The sequence below is a fragment of the Amblyraja radiata genome, chromosome 28, assembly GCF_010909765.2.
Source record: "Amblyraja radiata isolate CabotCenter1 chromosome 28, sAmbRad1.1.pri, whole genome shotgun sequence".
In the NCBI taxonomy this organism is placed as follows: domain Eukaryota; kingdom Metazoa; phylum Chordata; class Chondrichthyes; order Rajiformes; family Rajidae; genus Amblyraja; species Amblyraja radiata.
Genome location: NC_045983.1, coordinates 19,203,538 through 19,223,830, shown reverse-complemented (window position 1 = coordinate 19,223,830; position 20,293 = coordinate 19,203,538). Strand labels below are relative to the sequence as shown.

Below are 20,293 nucleotides of genomic sequence, written 5' to 3'. Positions count from 1 at the left end.
CGGGCCGAAACCCTTCTTCAGACTCTTTACTGATCATCAGTCGGCGAGAGTGTCAGGGATACAGAGTCAAGTATGCAACAGACACTTGATTCTCCTGAGCCACCACTCTAATGAATGAAGACATACGGCATATCTTATAGTGTTTTGGAAACGTGGTCACATGCTTATACAGAGTTGCAATAATGACATTCAACACAATACTCAAATCAATCAGGCTGAACCCATTCAAAGCATACTTGTTACAATACAATACACTTGTCATACTGTGGTTATATCGATCACAAACGGTTGATCACAAAACATCTTCATAACAGGAAACAGGTCCAGCATCTGCAGTACCTTCTTAAACAATGTAAGGATCTTTATCAGTTACCCACGGAAGTTTCTGTTTACCCAATTTCCAAGTCCACAGAAAACAACATCCTCTCCCACTATAGTTAATCGTCTTTTCCTTGGGCATAACAGGAAGCACTATTATAAAAGCTTGGTATGCAGGCCTCTAGCTTCCTGATCCCCATAGTTCCTCTAATATGGTACAGAATTATAAAACTTCAGTCTATTCAGAACCCAAAAAAGTCAAGCTAAACCTTTACTTAATAAGATATTTTACACTACAATTATTACATAACCAGGATATTCTCATTTCATCTCATCTGGTTTTAACACACAGCTGATAGCAGGGTGGACAGAGGGTAATTTGGTATCTAGCTTCCCTGTAGTTGGGTCGCGGCTTGTTTTCCGGGAGAAAGAAGGTGAAGTGTTGGAGCAAGGACGTGAAGAAGATGAAGAGCTCCGTCTTTGCCAGCTGCTCCCCCAAACACACACGGTGACCTGTGGGGTGAGGGCAAGAGTGGTTAGTGAACCGAGAGAGGGACTGGCAGGGCCACACTGAGTGGACAGAAATGAGTTCCCCCACAGTCTAGAGTCCCAATGTCATCCTGCCTTAACCTACTCTGCCTAATCTCTCAGTACACTCCCAGCCTTTATCAATGATAAGCAAATGCTCATTCTGCTTATTTTAAGTCAACATAAATTGTGCACTTTCAGCACTGGGCTGACCATTAAGTATTTTAGCATTTGACTTAAATTTAGATGTTAATGAACTGAACTTTATACATCCAGCAGTAAGTTCCCCAACTCCCTTCATGCAATGCAGAAGATGGAGTTAGATATCCATAATCACAGCTACCTCTTTTAATACATTCAGGAATCCATAAATCCCACATTACCTGCAGAGAATGGGATGAAAGCTTCTGGCTTCACGAACATCCTGTCCGAATTCAGGAAGTGTCCCGGATTAAACTGATGTGGAGTCAACCAAATGTCTTCATCATACAAGGCTGAGGTAATGTTTGGAATGATCATCGTTCCCTAAAAGTCATTTAAGGAGAAAAATTAGTCAGCAACAGGACCTGCAGACAATGGGGAGTTGTCCGTCTGTGCCACTACTGCACAGAGCGAGTCAAACATTCAAGATTAGCTCTAGATTGTACCTTAGGAATGGTGTAACCCATGACCTCTGTGTCTCTGTACGTTTGATGAGGCAGTGAAATTGGAACAATATTTCCTAAGCGTTGGGTTTCGTGGATAACTGCGTTAGTGAATGGCATTTCCTCACGGTCTTCCAACTTTGGCTTCCTCCCGTTCCCAATGACTCTGTCAATCTCCTCATGGACCTGGGCTGCAGGAACAAAGCAAGAACTTATTTTCAGTTTTGGGTCACTAAAGGTGCTGGTGTCTTCGTTGTATCTGTCACTCCCTCAAAATGTCCCAAAAAGTGTTCCTGTTAAAAGAAATTCTGGTAATATAGTGACTATCTTAACATAAGAACTGCATCAACCAATTCAAGATTGCACAAATGTCATTGGAATGCAGATTTAAATAATGGGTTTTCATGGACTTTCAAGACCTGGTGTTGATAATGGAATCATTATAATCAGTGTTTTAGGCTGAAAATGAACTACTATACTAGAGGTCCGCACAGTCACACAATGGTAGAGCTGCTGCCTTACAAAGCCAGTGAACCAGGTTTGATCCTGAAAAGTGGGTGCTGTCTGTCCAGAGTTTGTACCTTCGCACCGTGACCGTGTGGGTTTTCTACAGGTGCTCCGGTTTCCTTCCACGTTTCAAAGATGTGCACGTTTGATTGGCTTCTGTAAAATTGCCTCAAGTGTGTAGGATGCGAAAGCGGGCTGACATGGAACTTGTGTGGACGGGTGATCGATGGCCAGTGGTGACTCAGTGGACTGAAGGGCCTGTTATCTTTAAACTCTAAACTACTTGAAGATACCTTTTCTAAAACCCTTCTTCTCCCTCTTTTAAAATGTTCTCACTCCTCCTCCATATCTTGCATCAACACAAGAGCATCCCTGATAATGTGGCAGAGACATTGTTACACTTACACTGTATATCAGGATGGAGCACCATGAAGAGCAAGGCCCAGTTTAGGGTGGTGGAGGTGGTCTCTGTACCTGCAGCAAAAAGACTCAATAATGTCCCGATCAGCGTGGGCTCCTGGAAACTTGTGTTGGGGGTGTCTTTCATCTAGGATGCAAAGAAGAGAACCAGTTAAGATGTTGAATCAAAGATAGATCATAGGAACGGTGCTGAAGTCAGCCATCCTGTGTTAAAAGTGCCTTGAAACGGTATAGTACATGGGTGAGGTGACAAGTGAAGATGAACATCCAATTCTGGGGAGAACACCCAGAGAAGGTGTGACGGTCCTGGGAAAAAAATCCTGAAGAGCATCAGCCACAAGATTACACTGCTGAGATCTTGAGGAAAATTGAGAGAATACTTGAAGAAGGTCCTCGGAACCTGGACTAGTGAAGACTGGGTACAGACAGAGAAGATAACCAGGCAAGAGCAGAGAGAAATTGATGTAATATGGAGCAAATGCATGGAAATTGGACCAGTAGAGATACAATGGTCAACGTGGTTAGTTTCTGTGAAAGTCCAGGATGATCTCTGAAAGTGAACTTGCACATAGACAAAGTAATTCAGAAGGTAAAGACATAGCAAGAGGATTTTTAGTAGAACGGTCGTGATATTTTGCTACATTATGTTAGGCCCATGTTAGACTGCGTCTGACCTCACATTCAAGGGCAGGACAGGTAAACAACAGCAAGTGTAGGGCACTGAAATTACCTTTCCTTCCCCAAGGGGGCAACAACATGGGAAAGGATGGGAAACACGACCAGGCACTGTGCCTGGAATACCCCAGTAATCATCACCTACCTTCTCCATTTGTATAAAGAAAGCATCAATGAAGTCCCTGGGATTATCTGGATCCCATGAATCTTTGTGCCTTGTGATTATTTCTTGCATAAACTGAGAGGCTTTCTTTTGGTTGTCAAATATTTTCTGTTGTGGGCCCGGGAGGTGTCGAACAAAAGGCAAGGCATTCATCAGCTGAAACAAAGACAGGATTTGAAATTAAATACATTCTTCTCAATCCTCTGAGTTTTCTTAAAATATTGAACGAAAAGTTAGTTGTCACTGTCATACAGTGAGGGAGGATGTGACGGTAGGTGTGGGTTTATTATTGTTAGGCCTGCTAGGGTGACAGGCAGTGGCATGTGATGTCCTCTCTGCCTGACCATCATTGGAGGCTGTGGAATGTCCTGGTGAGTCGCTGCCTTGGACTGTGTTGTCCAAGTGGTAATAATGGGTCAGTTTGCACACTCTGGTGGGAATATTGAACATGTGGGAAGTTGGGAACAGTGTTCAGTATCAAGAGGACCAAAGGGCTGTTTAATAAAAACTATTCAGGACACCCGGGAGAATCGAGTGGCCGGTACATTGGACAAGCAGTGATGTCTCAATGTGGGAAGCCTCACTCAGATTCTCTATGTCCATGTGTGGACGGGTTGTCAGGCAGCAGGGCCGGTCCAAGCAGGATCCATGACAGAGCCTACGTTGGTAGCTGCCAACGCCAGTGACCGAGACCCTCGCTCCGGCAGAGGTGCTACTGACTGAAGGTTAGTGAGTCACCAGGTATTGAGATAGTTGGTGCACCTTTGGAATCAAACACAACTTGAGATCCTGCATCAGCACTTGGTCTAAGAGCCCCCCTTCACTCTCTATAACCCAGACGTCCAGTTTTCCCACTCCTATTACAAGGGTAAAAGTTTATTTGATTTGTTGAAGTTCAGCAGAATAGATCCCAATATCATAATATCATCACCTGTCACAGGGTTGTCATAATATATAATGCATTTCTGACCATCTTAACTATTTGGACTCCAGAAGATCACTTGGTTTGTATTCTCCTGGAGCGATTGATCATGGAATGAGGGTTGAAGTTGCTAGAACTATCACACAGGACCGGCAGCATCATCTCCTTCTGCCATCTCCTTTCACTTGGAGCAGACTCCGTGTCCAGGGCATTGTCTACTGCAACACATGTGTGCTGGACATTGCACTCTTCTCTTGGGAAGGACACCAGTTTGGAAGATGACCTGGCAGTTTGTAGTGGAGTAATCCTTTGAGAGCTGAACCAGATAGGAGTCAGCTCCAGAATAATTTGCTACTGCATGTTACCACCAACAACCTCACCCCAGCTCAGCCACTTCAGGGCACAGTTGTGCATTTATCCGCCCCTTTCATTGCCTTATACAGTGAGCAGCAAGAGGAGAAGGACTGAGTGGATCTTCACTCAGATACCCAATTAAGGCATGCGTCACATGCCAATATTTGTGGAGTAAATCCCATTAGACACGATATTGGCGAGGGTATGCGCTGGTGTGCCATGAATGGATGAGGAAGGGTTCCGCAAGAGGCATCGCGAACATTTCTCTCCAGAAATGCTGGCAATCTGTTTTTGAGGTCCTATTTTCTAATATATGATCCATTCTCACTACTTGATAATATTAGGGAAGAAAACACGCATCAGAATTGGGAAGTAAGTAAACGAGACGTAGACTCAAGGAACTGTAGATGCTGGTTTACCAAAAAGATACTGTGCCGGTTCAGGTAGCATCTCTGGAGAACACGCAGAGGTGATTTTTCAGGTTGGAAACCAAAGGGAATTGATGACTTTGTGGCCAAGTTTGCAGATGAAACAAAGGTAGGTAGGGGGGGCAAGTCATGTTGAGGTAGCAGGGAATCTCCAGAAAGACTTGGACATGTTGGGATAGTTGACAAAGAAATGGCAAATGGAATGACTGGTCATGCACTTTGATAGAAGGAATAAAGGCATACAGTAATTTGTAAATGGGAAGTGGATTCAGAATTTAGAGATGCAAAGGAACTTGGCAGTGCCAGTGCAGGATTCCCAAAAGGTTAGTTTACAAGTTGAGTTTGTGGTAAGGAAGGCAAATGTGATGTTAGCATTCATTTCAAGAGGTCTGGAATATAAACGCATGGATGTAATGCTAAATCTTGATAAGACGCTGGTCAGACCTAATTTGGAATATTGTCTGCAGTTTTGGGCGCCATATCTGAAGAAGGATAGGCTGGCGCTGGAGAGGGTCCAAGGGCGGTTTATGAGAATGATCCCGGGGATGATTGGATGATTGTATGAGTAGTGTTTGATGGCTCTGGAGCTGTACTCAGCCTTATGGCTGCGATGGAATAGTTGACCTAATCATTGATGGATTCATTCACTGCTGATGAACCCATGTCAAAGATTCAAAGATTCAAAGGTTAGTTTATTGTCACATGTACCAATTAAGGTTCAGTGAAACTCAAATTACAATATGTTAATGAGAGTCTGGAGAGAAAGAACACAAAGAAGGGAATCTTCCGGAGATGCTCAGTAGATTAGGCAGCGGTCATGATGTTAGAGAAAGAGAACTCAAGTAAAGGTTATGTTCCCACTCCAACATGTGTGCCTGTGGCCTCCTGTAATGTTATAATGAGGCCCAATGTAAACTTGAGGTGTAATACCTCGACTGCCATTCAGACACATTCCAACCTTCTGGACTCAATATCAATCTCAACAACTTCACATAACTTGCTTCCTCCGTTTATATCAGAACCGTCCGGTTCTGCTGCAAGTTACCCATTTGTAATATTCACTCAATTCTCTTCTCTCTACTACCATCAGCTGGAGTACATTTGACATGAATTTATAGGCAGTGCCCAACATTGCCCACGAGTGGTACATCGTCAAATGAATAATCGACCTTACCTGGGCCCAAAATCCACCTTGCAATACAAAGCTTTCATCAAGTATGCCCAAAAATTCATGGAACATTTCGTCATGATACTCAAAACGATCTCCAAAGATAATCGAACAGATAATATTTGAAGTTGCATAAGTTAAATGGATGTGAGGATCAAAAGAGCCACCTGAATGAATGAATGAGGGGAGAAAAAGGATGGTTAGATTTTTTTCCCCTCGAGTATTGATCATACAAACAATAGAAATTGTGGAGAAACAGACGGTAGGGAAGTGTGAAATTGCCCGCAGCAGTGCAACAATGAAAATAAGGCAGTGGCTTCCTCAGGATTGACTCACCTTGTTCACCTTCAAATGTTTGGTTTAAAAATCCAGCTTCTTCCACAATTCGCAATTCAAGAGACTTCTTTCCGAGCCCAAGATTTTTCAGCGTCAAAAGTGCAAATCTTCTCTGCGCTTTCCACCAGTCACCATACTTTGCGAGCGCAATACCTGGATGGAAGTAGCAGGAATATTGTTTCATTCATAGACAGACACAAAATGCTGGAGCAACTCAGTGGGTCAGGCAGCATCCCTTGAGAACATGAGAATGTTGTTTCATTCATATTTGTTTTCAGCCAGTCCTTAAACTAGATCCTATGGAAATTGGAGGAATAACCAAGGCCCTCCTTGTGGTGGGGGTTAGTCACACTGTTCCTGCAATGCTGCTTTCTCATAGTATACAATTGTGTTACAATTCTGCGCCATGAGACAAGATTAAGCAATCTATAGGATTTTCAGTGACATAAAGACCTGGGAACATGTGGACAGGAAGGTCGCACTGATCAACCTGCTGGGTCCCAAAGGCTGTGCATTGGCAGTTCCATTTCTTCATTTCATTGAATTGCTGTAACTAATGACTGGAGTAGAAGCGCTTACCCGCAATTCAAGAGATGTCAAAAGGGGATTTGTTCATGTGTCATCAAGTCCACTCTGTCATTCAATCATGGCCACATTCTGGACGGGGGACACACGCACGCACGCAGGCTTATGCAGTTTGCATGGAATTTGGTTAAGAGCTGTCAAGTTCTCACGTAAAAAACTGGCCAAATAGATTACAGCCAATAGATTACAAGCCAAATAGACAAATTGAATCAAAATTGGTTTTGTATTTGGACACAGAAGTGTGTAAAGGTAGTAGTTTATGTGATTGGAAGCTGTGGTGTACCACAGGGACTGTACGGAGACTCTGCTGCTTGTTATATAGATTAATAGATCTAGATCCGGAAGTGGCGGTGCCGGGAACGGCTGCGGCTCGCCTGCAGTCCGTTTGTCTTTTACTTTTTTGTGTTGTATTTTTTCGTTTTGTCTAGTTACGTTTTTGGTTTTTAGGTCGTGTTTATGTGGGGGGGGGGGGGTGAAACGGGGCTTGCTGTCTCTCCCTTCGGGGGAATACGACCTTTTTGTCGTATCCCCCTTCTCTGCCTCCGTCTACACTGAGGCCTAATGGCGGAGCTGGCGACCTCGGGACTCTGGAGGCAGCTGACAGGACTCGCCCTGAGCTCCCGTGAGGGTGGCCCAGCCCGGGGCTGGAACTGCACTCTCGTGAGAGCGGCCTGGCGAGGGGCTGAGAGACTTTCCCATGAGGGGCTGTGGCCCGTCGGAGTGGCCCAGCCCGAGGGAGAACGGCACTCCCGTCGGAGTGGCCCAGCCCGAGGGAGAACGGCACTCCCGTCGGAGTGGCCCAGCACGAGGGAGAACGGCACTCCCGTCGGAGTGGCCCAGCCCGAGGCAGAAGGGCACTCCCGTCGGAGTGGCCCAGCCCGAGGGAGAACGGTATTCACGTGAGGGCGATCCGGCTCGGGGCTGGAACGGTGCTCCGGTGGCTGGGACGGCGTTCTGAGGCGGTGACCTGAGTCCGGGGTTCAGCCGCGGGCCAGCGGCTGCGTACGCTGGACTGGAGGGCGGCAGCTTCGACCACCCCGGGCCGCGGTGTTTGACCCGGCCCGTTTGCGGGGTTCGGTGAGCCGCGGGACTGTTGTCCCATCGCCCGGTGGGGAATCGCCTCAGCGCAGAGGGAGAAGAGGAGGGAAGAGACAGTAACCCTAAGATTTTTGCCTCCACCACAGTGAGGAGGTGCTTGGAGGATACACTGTGGTGGTGTTAATTTGTGTTTATTGTTGTTTATTATTGTATGATTGTATGTATGACTGCAGGCACGAAATTTCGTTCAGACCGTAAGGTCTGTATGACAATAAAGGTATTCAATTCAATTCAATGTGAATGTAGATCGTAAAATTAATACATTTGATAAAAAATGGTGTTGATAGTGATGAGGATAGTCTTGTACTAGTTATTATTGCACTCTTATCTTTTGTTTATTTGTTATGTGTGTATATATGTATGCATGTATCTGTATATATTATATATATTTGTTATGTGTACGTGTGTGTATATATGTGTGTAATATAATAATATAATATATATATATATACACACATACATACATCCATACACATACACACAAGCACAGGTGAGTGTATATATATATCTATATTACTAAAAGTTTGTTCTTGACCGGTTTTGGCCATCTGTGCTGCGATTTCCAAGAGAACGCCGCTACCTACGACCGTCATTTTTGGCCACCTTGCTCAGAGCCCCCCTCTGCCGTATGTGTGCCGAGGATTTTTCCTGTCGATGAAAAATGACAGAGATATTAATGTTTTTACAGAATTCCCCATTCTCTCTGCTGGCGGCAGGGGGGAGGGACTATAAAACCAGGAAGTGGTGTGCCTCACATTCTCTTCATGATGGATGAAGGCAGAGGGTCACGTTTCTCTGAGCTGTGAATAACACTGAACACATGTCGACTCAAATGAAAGTGGCCTTAGTGGTTTTAAAACGCTTGCAAAATGTGTCTATTGGTTCTAAAATGTTTGCAAAATGTGTCTATTGGTTCTAAAATGTTTGCAAAAAGTGTCTATTGGTTCTACAATATTTGCAAAAAGTGTCTCTTTTGGTTCTACAATGCTTGCAGAATGTGTCTTTTTTGGTTCTAAAATGTTTTTTTTAGGTTCTCCCCCTTTCCTCTTCCCCCCCCCTCTCCTCTCCCCCCCCTCTCCTCTCCTCTCCTCCCCTCTCCTCTCCTCTCCCCCCTCTCCTTCCTTTCTCTCTCCCCTCCCCCACATTCCTCCCCTGAATCCCCCTCCCCTCCACACACCCGTACCACCTTCCCTCCACCCTCCCTCCCCCTCCCTGCTTCCCACCTCTCCCCATCCCCTCTCAGCACACCCTCTCGCTCCCCCTCTTTCCAATCTCTCCCCCTTGCCCCTCTCCTTTCCCTCCCCCTCCCCCCTCTCTCTCTCTCCCCTCCTCCCCTACCCCACCCTCCCTTAAACCCCCTCCCCTCCACACCACCTACCCTCTTCCCTCCACCCTGCCTCACCCTCCCCCTCTCCCCCTCTCTCCTCTCCCCCCTTCCTTCTCCCCGCCCTCTTCTCTCCCCTCCCCCTTTCCTCTCCCCCCTCTCTCTCTCCCCTCTTTTTCTCCCCCCTCCCCTCCCCCACCATTCCTCCCCTGAACCCCCCTCCCCTCCACACACCCCTACACCCTTCCTTCCACCCTCCCCGCTCCCCACCTCCCCCTCCCCTCTCAGCACACTCTCTCTCCCCCTCCCCCTCTCTCCCCCTGCTCTCTCCTCCCCCTCCCCTCCCTCTCTCACCTCCTCCCCCCTCCCCCCTCCCCAAAACCCCCTCCCCAACCCCTACCCTCTTCCCTCCCCACTACCTCCCCCTCCCTGCTCCCCACCCCTCCCCCCCTCTCAGCACCCCCTCTCTCTCTCCCTCACTCTCACCCTCTCTCTCCTCCCCTCACCCACCTTCCCTCTTCTCCTCCTCTCCACTCCCCTCTCCCTCTTGCCCCTCTCTCTGTGTCTCTGTCTCTCTCTCTGTCTCTGCCCCTTCTCTCTCTGCCCTCACTCTCTACCCCCCCCCCCCCCCCCCCCCCCCTCTAGGTGTGACTGCAAGTTGGGGGCTATGCATCAGTAGATAGGGTGTTTATGGGGTAAAAGGAGCAAATTAATAATATTAATATAATATCAAGGGGGGTACTTAGCGTGAGTGCGGGGGGGGATAGTTAGTTCTGAGATATATTCAAGGCTGCTCTAAACTGCTGGGCCCGTGACAGAAATGTTTAAATCTTTAAAGGCCAATCATGAGGTGCCATGTGACTTGATGAGAGCAAATGTGGTGCATTAATTGAAGCAAGGCAGCAGGGATAAGCCAAGGAACAGAAATAACCCTCCACCACCTGCTTCCATATACCAAGCCAATTTTCATCCAATTTGCCCATTTGGTTTGGTTCCCAATGGCTCTAATCTCTTTGGCCAGTTTCCCACGTGGGGACTTGAAAAGATCTGACCAAAGTCTATGCACGAAACAAAAGCTACAATGCCTTTCTATCCATTTATTACCTCTAAAAAGAATCAATCAAGTGTGTCACACCAGATCTTTACCTAAAAAAGGCACGTCATTACAGCCATGCCAACAGTTGAATCTGACAATTCCTGCTCGCTCTGAGCCTGGAGCCCACTTCACACTCACCTTCTCCAATCTGCTTAAAGATCTTTTCGTATATTGGGAGGTCTGGTCGATCCGCAAAATCTTCTGATTTCTTCACCAGCGCCTCTTTCAGGGCCTTGTAGCCGCTCAACACCACCACATTTTTCCACCCAAAATCTAAGCTCATCACATCGCCGTACTTCTTCCGCAGCTTAAAGTGGAGGAGATGGGAGAAAGCATGAGGCTGTCATTGAAACTTTACTCATGGAGGCCAAATGCAACATTGAACAAAGACAGAGCAGTCGCTAATTTCTCACCTGACGCTGCACTGGTTTATTCCACAGACTTTACTCCTATTGTCTCCTATCTGACACCCTTTTGTTTATTTTTCATGTCTCACTTTGTTATTGACTCCACTCATCTGCCAACATCCCCCGTCCACCTATCACTTTACCCTGCCCAACTCTCTTTCCCAGCTATCTGCCGACTACTACCATCAGTCTGAAGAAGGGTCCCAACCTGAAAAGTCACCTGCCGATGTCATCTACAGATGCTGCGTAGAAAGCATTTTATTAGGGTGCACTAATTCATGGTTTTGGAACAGCTCCATCCAAGACCGCAAGCAATTGCAAAGAATTGTGGACGCAGCCCCGACCATCACACAAACCGATCCTCCCTCCATTGACTCCATTTACACCTAGGCAACGCCAGCAGCATAATCAAGGACCAGTCGCACCCTGGCCACTCCCTCTTCTCCCGTCTCCCATCTGGCAAGAGGTATTGTAGGAGCCATTTATGTTTATGTTAGCTACTATTGGCATATTATATTATTTTGTCTCGATATTTCTAGCAGTATTATTTTGAACACTTGGGGGCGGGCATTTGATGCATAGCAGGACGTTACATATATTATATTGGACAGGGAGCGACCAGATCAGACCATGCACAGAAGATGGAGAGAACACAGTTCTCACCAGAGCAAGAGAACAGAAAGCTACAACTTGGATGAGAATAAGGAGGACCTGGTATGTTCATCTCTTTGTTTGTACAACTACTTCAATAAAGAATCAATTAAATAACACCAGGAAGATATGGTCTTTTAATCTGGTTGAGATCACTCCTACCTACCTACCTACGTACCTACCTACCTACCTGTGTAGTATTAATGGCAGCAGAAAGTTGGACTTTGGAAGAAATTGCCATTTAAGTGAGAACTTGTCTCCATGAGTGAAACTGGAGCTTGTGAAGGCCTGGGAACTTTGATACAGCCTGTTATAACCTACAAGAATGCAGCTGACCTTGGTGATTTCATTCCATTAACTGCTTCAACTTCTGGGTCCCTGTTTCCCAAACAGCAGAATGTCATGGCATCTTTGGGATTGGTTGGTATATCGGAGCCCAAACTTTAAAAACAAAAATGTTACATGTATAAATAGTTCTTACATTCAGGAACCTGGTTAATTAAGTGGTGGGATTATTTCCAAAGATAGACACAAAATACTGGTGTGACTCAGTGGGACAGGCAGCATCTCTGGAGAGAAGAAATAGGTGGCGTTTTGGGTCAAGACCCTTCAGACTCAGTCTTCAGATCTGAAGAATGGTCTTGACCCGAAACGTCACCCATTCCTTCGCTCCAGAGATGCCACGGGGGTCTGGATCAATCGCTGACAAGTCACGGGCCCTCGGCGTCGTCATGTCCGTTATTGGAATTTTCGGCAGAGCGGCCATTCGGTGAGTTGACTTGTAGGCGACACAGCCTTTCAGTGAGTTGACGTTTTAGCAGAGCGGCCTTTCGGTGAGTTTGCTTTTAGGTGTCCTGCCCTTTCGGTTAGTTTGCTTTTAGGCATCCCACCCTTTTAGTTAGTTAGCGTTTCGTCTTCATACACTTTTGGTTATTTGGCGTTTTGGCTTAGTTTCCGTTTTGTTATTTGTCTTCCATTCCTTTGCTTTGGTTTCCCTTCCTTCGATGCCCCGTCTGCACACGCAGATATCAAAGCAATGTTTCATCAGGTCAAGATACCAGAAAAGCATATTGACTATTTGCGATTCCTGTGGTGGCCTGAGGGTGGTGTGCAGCAAGTTCTTGTTGATTACTGCATGGAGCAGTGTCATCACCAAGGTGTGCAAACTTTGCATTAAGGAAGATTACTGAAGACAGTGAAGCTCACTTTCCAGCAGAGGTGACAAACACAGTAAAGAACAACTTCTATGTAGATGATTGTTTAAAATCCATGCCTTCGGAACAGGAAGGAGTTCGAATGGCAAAATACCTGACTTCCCTCTGCCAAATGGGAGGATTCATGTTGTCAAAGTAGATCAGCAACAGCCACAACAGTATTGGCATCCATTCCACACAAAAAACGGAGCCAAGGGAGTTGGACTTGGACAAAGACAATCTGCCTATGGAAAGAGCACTGGGATTGCACTGGTGCGTTGAAACAGATATGTTCAAGTTCAGAATTGCAACACAGGATTGACCACGCACAAGACACGACATTCTGTCCGTGGTTGGCTCTATATACGATCCTTTAGATTTCTAGCACCATTTACTCTGCCAACAAAGCTGATTATGCAGGAGTTCTGTAAGGAAAGACTCGGTCGGGATGAGAACATATCCCAAACCTCTCAACGATTGACAGGATGGATAGCAGATCTCAACAAGATGTCAGAATTTAAAGTGGGCCGGTGCATGAAGCCCGCCCGTAAAATCAGATATGCACAGCTGCGCCACTTTTCAGATGCAAGTGAAAGTGGCTACGGTACTGTTTCATATCTGAGACGGGAAGATGATAACAAAGATATATATGTCTGCTCCAAGAAGCCATAGAAGAAGGAAGAGAAGATCGAAGAATCACTAAACAATATTAAATGCCAACACACAGTACAGACCTTTGTTTTTGATAATATGTAAAGCTTTTAAAGCTCCTTTTCATGTTTATCGGTAATTATTTCGTTATATACGTAGAACAATTAGGGGCCGTGTGTAGGATTCATTTATGTTTACGCTAGCTACTGTTGACATATTATATTATTTTGTCTAGATATTTCTATCAGTATTATTTTGAACACTTAGGGGCGGGCATTTAATGCATAGAAGGGCGTTACCTATATCATATTGGACAGGGAGTGACCAGATCAAACCAGGCACAAAAGGTTAGCATGCAACAAAAACTATTCACTGTACCTCGGTACAATTGACAATAAACTAAACTTAAACTCCTCGAGAGATACTGCCTGATCTGCTGAGTTACTTAAAATTAGAGAATTTCACGAGGCGCTGTCCCTGCAGATTGGGTGCGGCCTCACTTTGGCAAATGGTGTCAAGGTCACTGGACAGAAGCAGAGAGACCAAGGGTTAAAGGTGTGTGGCCGCTTCCTTCCCACGGTCTCTCTCCCTCCACTCGCTGTGTTTACCTTTACGAATGACAGATGCGGGTTGTGCAGATCCACTTGTAGAAGGTTGCCAAGGAAAGGCAGAGCCCGGGGCCCGGGAGGGTAGTTGCCACACTTCCACCTCTTCATCAAGTCAAAGGCCAGGGCAAAGACGGTGCAGAACACGGCCAGCGCCGGGAACCCGCCAAACAGCCCGAGCACGACCCCGGGGAGAGCCGAGAACTCCATGTTCACCGGAGATAACGAGCGGCAAACTCACTGTGAGAGGGGAGCGAGGGGGACGACAGGAAACTTCACTGGGAGACGCCCCCACTAACGCCTTTGCTCTCACGCTCAGACATTGCACATTGACGTCCACACGCGGGTGGGTGTTGGAGCAGATATGAGATCAAACACAACCTGCTCCTTCCCTTCACAGCCCGTGGTCTCTCTGGTCCCGTGGGCGGGTTTGACCACGTCTTGAACCAAACACTTTATATCCGAGTTCGTTACGTGAAAATGTGTTGCTCAACCTGTTGCCGGTGCATTCACATTCTCCGAATCAGGGCGTATTTCCAGTTGAAAATTCAATTCAAAGTTGTTGCATGCCAATACCTGCAAAATGACTATTCTTCAAATTACCGCAGCACTAAACAAGCTGTAAAATGTGTGGTTGCTCGTTAGCATTGAGAGAGCACTGCTCTTGGTCACTGTGGTGTTGATTGTGGCCACAATGTTTATTTTAGAGCAGCGCAGATGTATCCAAATTAAACGTGGGCTTTCCTGTTTTAAATGAGATTAATTCTGACTGGAGGTGCCATCCGAGCAGATCATCAGTTGCACGACAGTTGTACATTCTTTATTTTACTTTTTTAAAACAAATTTACAACAACCCGTGCCATTAGGTTAACACACGTCTGTATATCAGGACGTGCAAATTAACATGACATTGAGAATGGAGTTTCTCCAGCATTTTTGTCTACCTTCGATTTTCCAGCATCTGCAATTCCTTCTTAAACATGACATTGAGAATGATTGGTCAAACTGCACAATTTGCTGAAATGATTTGATCAATTTTCTCATAAATGGCTTGTAAAGTTTCTGTTACTTGATCGCTCGAGTTGTACAAGTTAATGTGGGAGGTTTTGTGAACATATTGAAAGAAAGTCTGAACAAAAGATTTGTTGCCTGGAAACTGGTTGGTGGCCGTCAAGGCACGCAACTCCGGGGAATTTCCACAGTGCAAGGCATCGTTGCAGAATGCATACAAATAAACTAAATGTGGGCTGGATCTCTAAAGATGAGGGCAGGGAGCACACGGATTCTCATGGGCTCCCACGATGGGTGCAGGGGTTGGGCCAAAGGTCAGGGCTAAGCATGTCAACAGGATGAATCGCTGGTGTGAGGTCGATTCTGGAGACAGCCATAGGTTAGGTGAAGGGGGAGGTGGAATAAGTTTCTCTATTTAGGTAGAGGAGTGGGTCAGGCCAAGGGGGCACAGGTACCTGAAATTGGTGCTATATACTCTTACCATAATGGAGATGTCTGTTGGTGGTGCAGCACCAATCTGAGATGTCCCCACTATTCCTCCCTTTAAGTACGTCGTTTTTGAGAAAGCCACGTCATTACAGCCACGCCAACAGTTGAATATGACAATTCCTGGTCGCTCTGAACCTGGTGACCTTGCAGTGGCCTCTGCAGCCCACTTCACACTCACCTTCTCCAATCTGCTGAAAGAGCTTTTCGTATACTGGGAGATCTGGTCGGACCGCAAAATCTTCCGATTTCTTCACCAGCGCCTCTTTCAGGGCCTTGTAGCCACCCAAAGTCCAAGCTCATCACATCGCCGTACTTCTTCCGCAGCTTAAAGTGGGGGAGAAGGGAGAAAGCATGAGGCTGTCATTGTAACTTTATTCATGGAGGCCAAATGCAACATTGAACAAAGACAGAACAGTCGCTATTTTCTCACCAGACACTGCACTGGTTTATTCCACAGACTTTACTCATATTGTCTCCTATCTGACACCCTTTTGTTTCTTTTTCATGTCCCGTTTTGTTATTGACTCCACTCATCTGCCGACATCCCCCACCCACCCCCTCACCTGTATCCTCCTCCCACTTGTCGAGCTTTACCCTGCCCAACTCTCTTTCCCAGCTATCTGCCGACTGCTACAATCACTCTGAAGAAGGGTCCTGACCTGAAACGTCCCCCGCCGATGTCTTCTACAGATGCTGCGTAGAAAGCATTTTATCGGGGTGCATCAATTCATGGTTCTGGAACAGCTCCATCCAAAACCGCAAGCAATTGCAGAGAATTGTGGACGCAGCCCAGACCATCACACAAACCGATCCTCCCTCCATTGGGTCCATTTAATCCGAGGCAAGGCCAGCAGCATAATCAAGGACCAGTCGCACCCTGGCCACTCCCTCTTCTCCCCTCTCCCATCAGGCAAGAGGTATATATGTGTGAAACCTCACACATCCAGATTCAGGGACCGTTTCCTCCAAGCTATTATCAGGCAATTGAACCATTGGTGTCAAGGCCATTGGACAGAAGCAGAGAGAGGCCAAGGGTTAAAGGTGGTGCTCGGTGCATGGCCGCTTCCTTCCCACGGTCTCTCTCCTTCACTTCCTGTTCCTTGTACCTTCCAAAGAGTCCACCAGGCACTATACTGGAAGTTGGACAAATTTATACTGGACAATTTTTACATTTATCAAGCCAATTAACCAACAAACTAGTACGTCTTTGGAATGTGGGAGGAACCCGAAGATCTCACAGAAAACCCACGCAGGTCACGGGGAGATATACAAACTCTGTACAGACAGCGCCCATAGTTTTCCTTTGCAAATGAGAGGTGCGGGTTGTGCAGATCCACTTGCAGGAGGTTTGCCTACGTTCAGGCAAACGCCTCCGTTGTCATGCTGTGAGAACGGAGAAGTTGAGAAGGAGTTTCTTCCCAGAGGCCATAAACTCCTATCTCACCAGGGACTAACTTTACTGTACCACTCTACTGCTTTTTTTTTAAATTGCTGTTTTGGGGGTTTTTCCCCCTTTTCCCTTCCGCCCACAATATTTAATGTGTAAAAGAATATATGATTCTGTTCCATTCTGTTCGTAGTTTGTTTGGTTGTTTGTTTGTTTATTTTTTTGCACAAAGTCTGCGAGCATTGCCACTTTTTATTTCACTGCACATTTCGTATGTGTCTGTGACGAATAAACTTGACTTGACTTGACAGAGCCCGGGGCCCGGGAGGGTAGTTGCCACACTTCTTCCACCTCTTCATCAAGTCAAAGGCCAGGGCAAAGACGGTGCAGAACACGGTCAGCGCTGGGAACCTGCCAGACACCCTGAGCACGACCTCAGGGAGAGCCGAGAACCAGATGTATGGTCATGAGTGGTCTCCTCAATCGCCCAAAGAGTCGTAGTATCTTTCTGGTCGTCGCTGGATTTTTACCATGTTGAAACATTTTCGGCAACAGTGGTGACAGTCGCCCGCAGTTGCCTAAAAATCGGCTAAGTGGGACAGGCCCATAACTGTGAGTGGAGGGAGGCGAGGGGACGACAGGGAACTTCACTGAGAGACTGACCCCATCGCTCTCACGCACAGACATTGCACATTGACATCCTGACGAGGCTGTTGTGTGCGGTGGGTGTTAGAACAGATATCAGATCAGACACATCCTGCTTCTTCCCTTCACAGCCCGTGGTCTCTGGTCCCGGGGTCGTTGGCAGGTCTGACCCGGGACCAGTAACTCCACGTCTTGAACCCAACACTTTACATGTATCTTTGTCTTAGTCTGCACCCACCTATGAAAGTGTGCCCCACAACCTGCTGCTGATTACACCCTGGTTCGGATTATATAAATGTATTCCAGTTGAAAATTCCACTCAAAGGCTTTTGGACGCTTGTACGTACAAAATTTGACAAATTACCGCAGCACTAAACATGCTATAAAATGTGTGGTCACTCGTTAGTATTAGGAGAGCAGTGCTATTGGGTCAGATCATTATGGTCACTGTTAGTGTTGGTTCAGTGGCCGGTGGGGGCCACAATTTTTATTTCAGGTTAAACATGGACTTTGCGCATCCTCCAGGCAGTGTTGCCAAGGCCAGGAACACATTCTTCACCTCTGTTTGAAATTAGATTAATTCTGGCTGGAGCTGCCATCTGACCACATCATCAATTGCACTACGGTTATACATTCTTTATTTTATATATATATATTTTTTAAATTACAAGATTACAACCACCCTGTAGATGGTTTATGCATGCAACCTATAATGTAGCTACCTCATCACCACTAACCACGCCCCATCATATTAGTATAACTGTGGTATCCTCCCTTTGTTCCTCCCACTAGGTCCCAGTACGCCTGAAGGCTGGATGCAGTCAGTGCTGGGACGTGTGTGCCATGTGCTATAATAAACTCCTAGTAAAGGTTACAGTGTGTCAGCTATCAGCCTTTACATGGTGTCAGAAAGTTAAACTCGCGTCTCCCGTTTACCGGTTTTCTTTTATTTGTCCCCTGAGTGCCCAGTGTTGGGCTTCCTTTGATATGGCATCCTCATGCCGAAAGCCATCTCCCCTTGTCTTTGACGCTGACATTGCGGAGCGATGGTCGACTTTTGTGATGGACTACACTCACTTCGTCAATATTGCGCACCGGAACGACCCAGCCGCGGTCAAAGCCTCACTCCTGCTCAACCTGGCCGGTCCCGACGCAATGAAGAGAGCTCAGGCTTTCGTCTACGAACCAGCAGTCCTGGATGACAACGGCCAACCGGTCGAGCCAGCTGAATCTGCCGATGACCCGGTATGTCTTTTGCGCAAGTTTGCGGAGATATGCGACCTGCCCTCCAACCGTATACTGGAGCGGGCCAGGTTTTTCTCACGTAAGCAACAGCCGGACGAACCTGTCGAGTGTTTCATCGCTGACCTGCGCTACCTTGCTCAGCGGTGCCGTTTTGAAACCATGCGTGACCAGCTCACCAGGGACATTCTCGTCACTGGCATGCTTGACCAGAAACTACGTGCCGACCTGCTGCAACGGCCTGACCTAACCCTGACTCAAGCAATGCATGCGTGCCGCATCGCCGAAGTGGTCACCCCTCCGCATGGGCAGAGGGGATCTGACAGCCGAGCCATAAATCTGACTGGTGTTGCTGGACAACGACGCATGCAGGACAACTTTCGCCCTCCACCGCGGCCCGTTCGTACATCTCGGGTCCCGCGATCTCAGAAGTGTCCTAACTGTAATTATGTGCATCCTACGGAATCACAGTGCCCAGCCCTCGGAAAGACTTGCAATTTCTGCAGGAAAATGAACCATTTTGCAGCTGCCTGCCGGTCCCGTGGGAAAGTGCCCTCAGCTCCTAGACAAGTCCTAAACAACCTTCAGCAAGTTGATAGTGAGATGGATTCTCAGTCCTCTGTCGACACTGCCCCCAGCTCTGAGCTCAGCTATTCCATGGGAGATGCAAGTGTTTACACTCTCCTCCACAGCCGGTCTCGCCTCCCCGATCCATCTGTGCTCATTACTGTGAACAACAAGTCCTTCTCTGCGAAGCTGGATACGGGGGCAAAAGTGAACGTAATGTCAACATCACTGTTCAACAAGATAAGGAATAATGAGCTGTTGACTGCAGATCGCTCTGTTTTGCGTGCCTATGGGGGAGAGGAGCTAACACCTGTGGGGAGGGCGACCTTCCATTGCGTGCTACAGAAATCTTCCCGTGACCTGTCGTTCTTTATTCTGGATTGCGACTGTGTGACTTTACTGAGCAACCAGGCCTGCCAGGATCTTGGTCTGGTGTCCTTTGACCGTACGGTCCACGAGGTGCAAGCAGTGATGGATCCACTATCCGAGTACCCGGACCTGTTTGACGACAAGTTGGGGAAGCTGCCGCTGGTGTATAAAATCGCAACTGACCCATCCGTGGTGCCTGTGATCCGTCCACCCCATAGAGTGTCGTTCGCCATGAAGGGCAAGGTGGAGGCCATGCTGAAGGACATGGTCAACATGGGAGTGCTGGAAGCTGTCAGCGATCCAACCGAATGGGTCTCCACCATGGTCGCCACAATGAAGAAAGGAAAAAATGAAATACGGGTATGCATCAACCCTAAGGACTTGAACCTGGCGATTAGACGGCCCCACTACCCTATGAGGACTGTTGAAGATGTTGCCGCCCAGGTCGGACAAGCCACAGTGTTCTCCGTCCTCGATGCCAGAAGTTCGTTTTGGCAAATACCCCTGGAC

At 47.0% G+C, this 20,293-nt stretch overlaps 1 protein-coding gene across 3 annotated transcripts in view; it reads right to left on the bottom strand.

The window, feature by feature from the left end:
- LOC116988938 (cytochrome P450 2D6-like) overlaps window positions 1-20,293 on the bottom strand; it is a 160,972-nt gene that overhangs the window by 100,743 nt on the left and 39,936 nt on the right. The window contains exons 5-7 of one of the 3 annotated variants that reach the window (XM_033045982.1): window positions 3,238-3,411; window positions 2,403-2,544; window positions 1,494-1,681 (exon numbers count right to left, since the gene is read on the bottom strand). The exons of the other annotated variants lie outside the window; for them this stretch is intronic. Coding sequence (XP_032901873.1) covers window positions 1,494-1,681; window positions 2,403-2,544; window positions 3,238-3,411 — 504 coding nt within the window. The remainder of the gene's footprint in view (window positions 1-1,493; window positions 1,682-2,402; window positions 2,545-3,237; window positions 3,412-20,293) is intronic. 3 annotated transcript variants of the gene reach the window in all.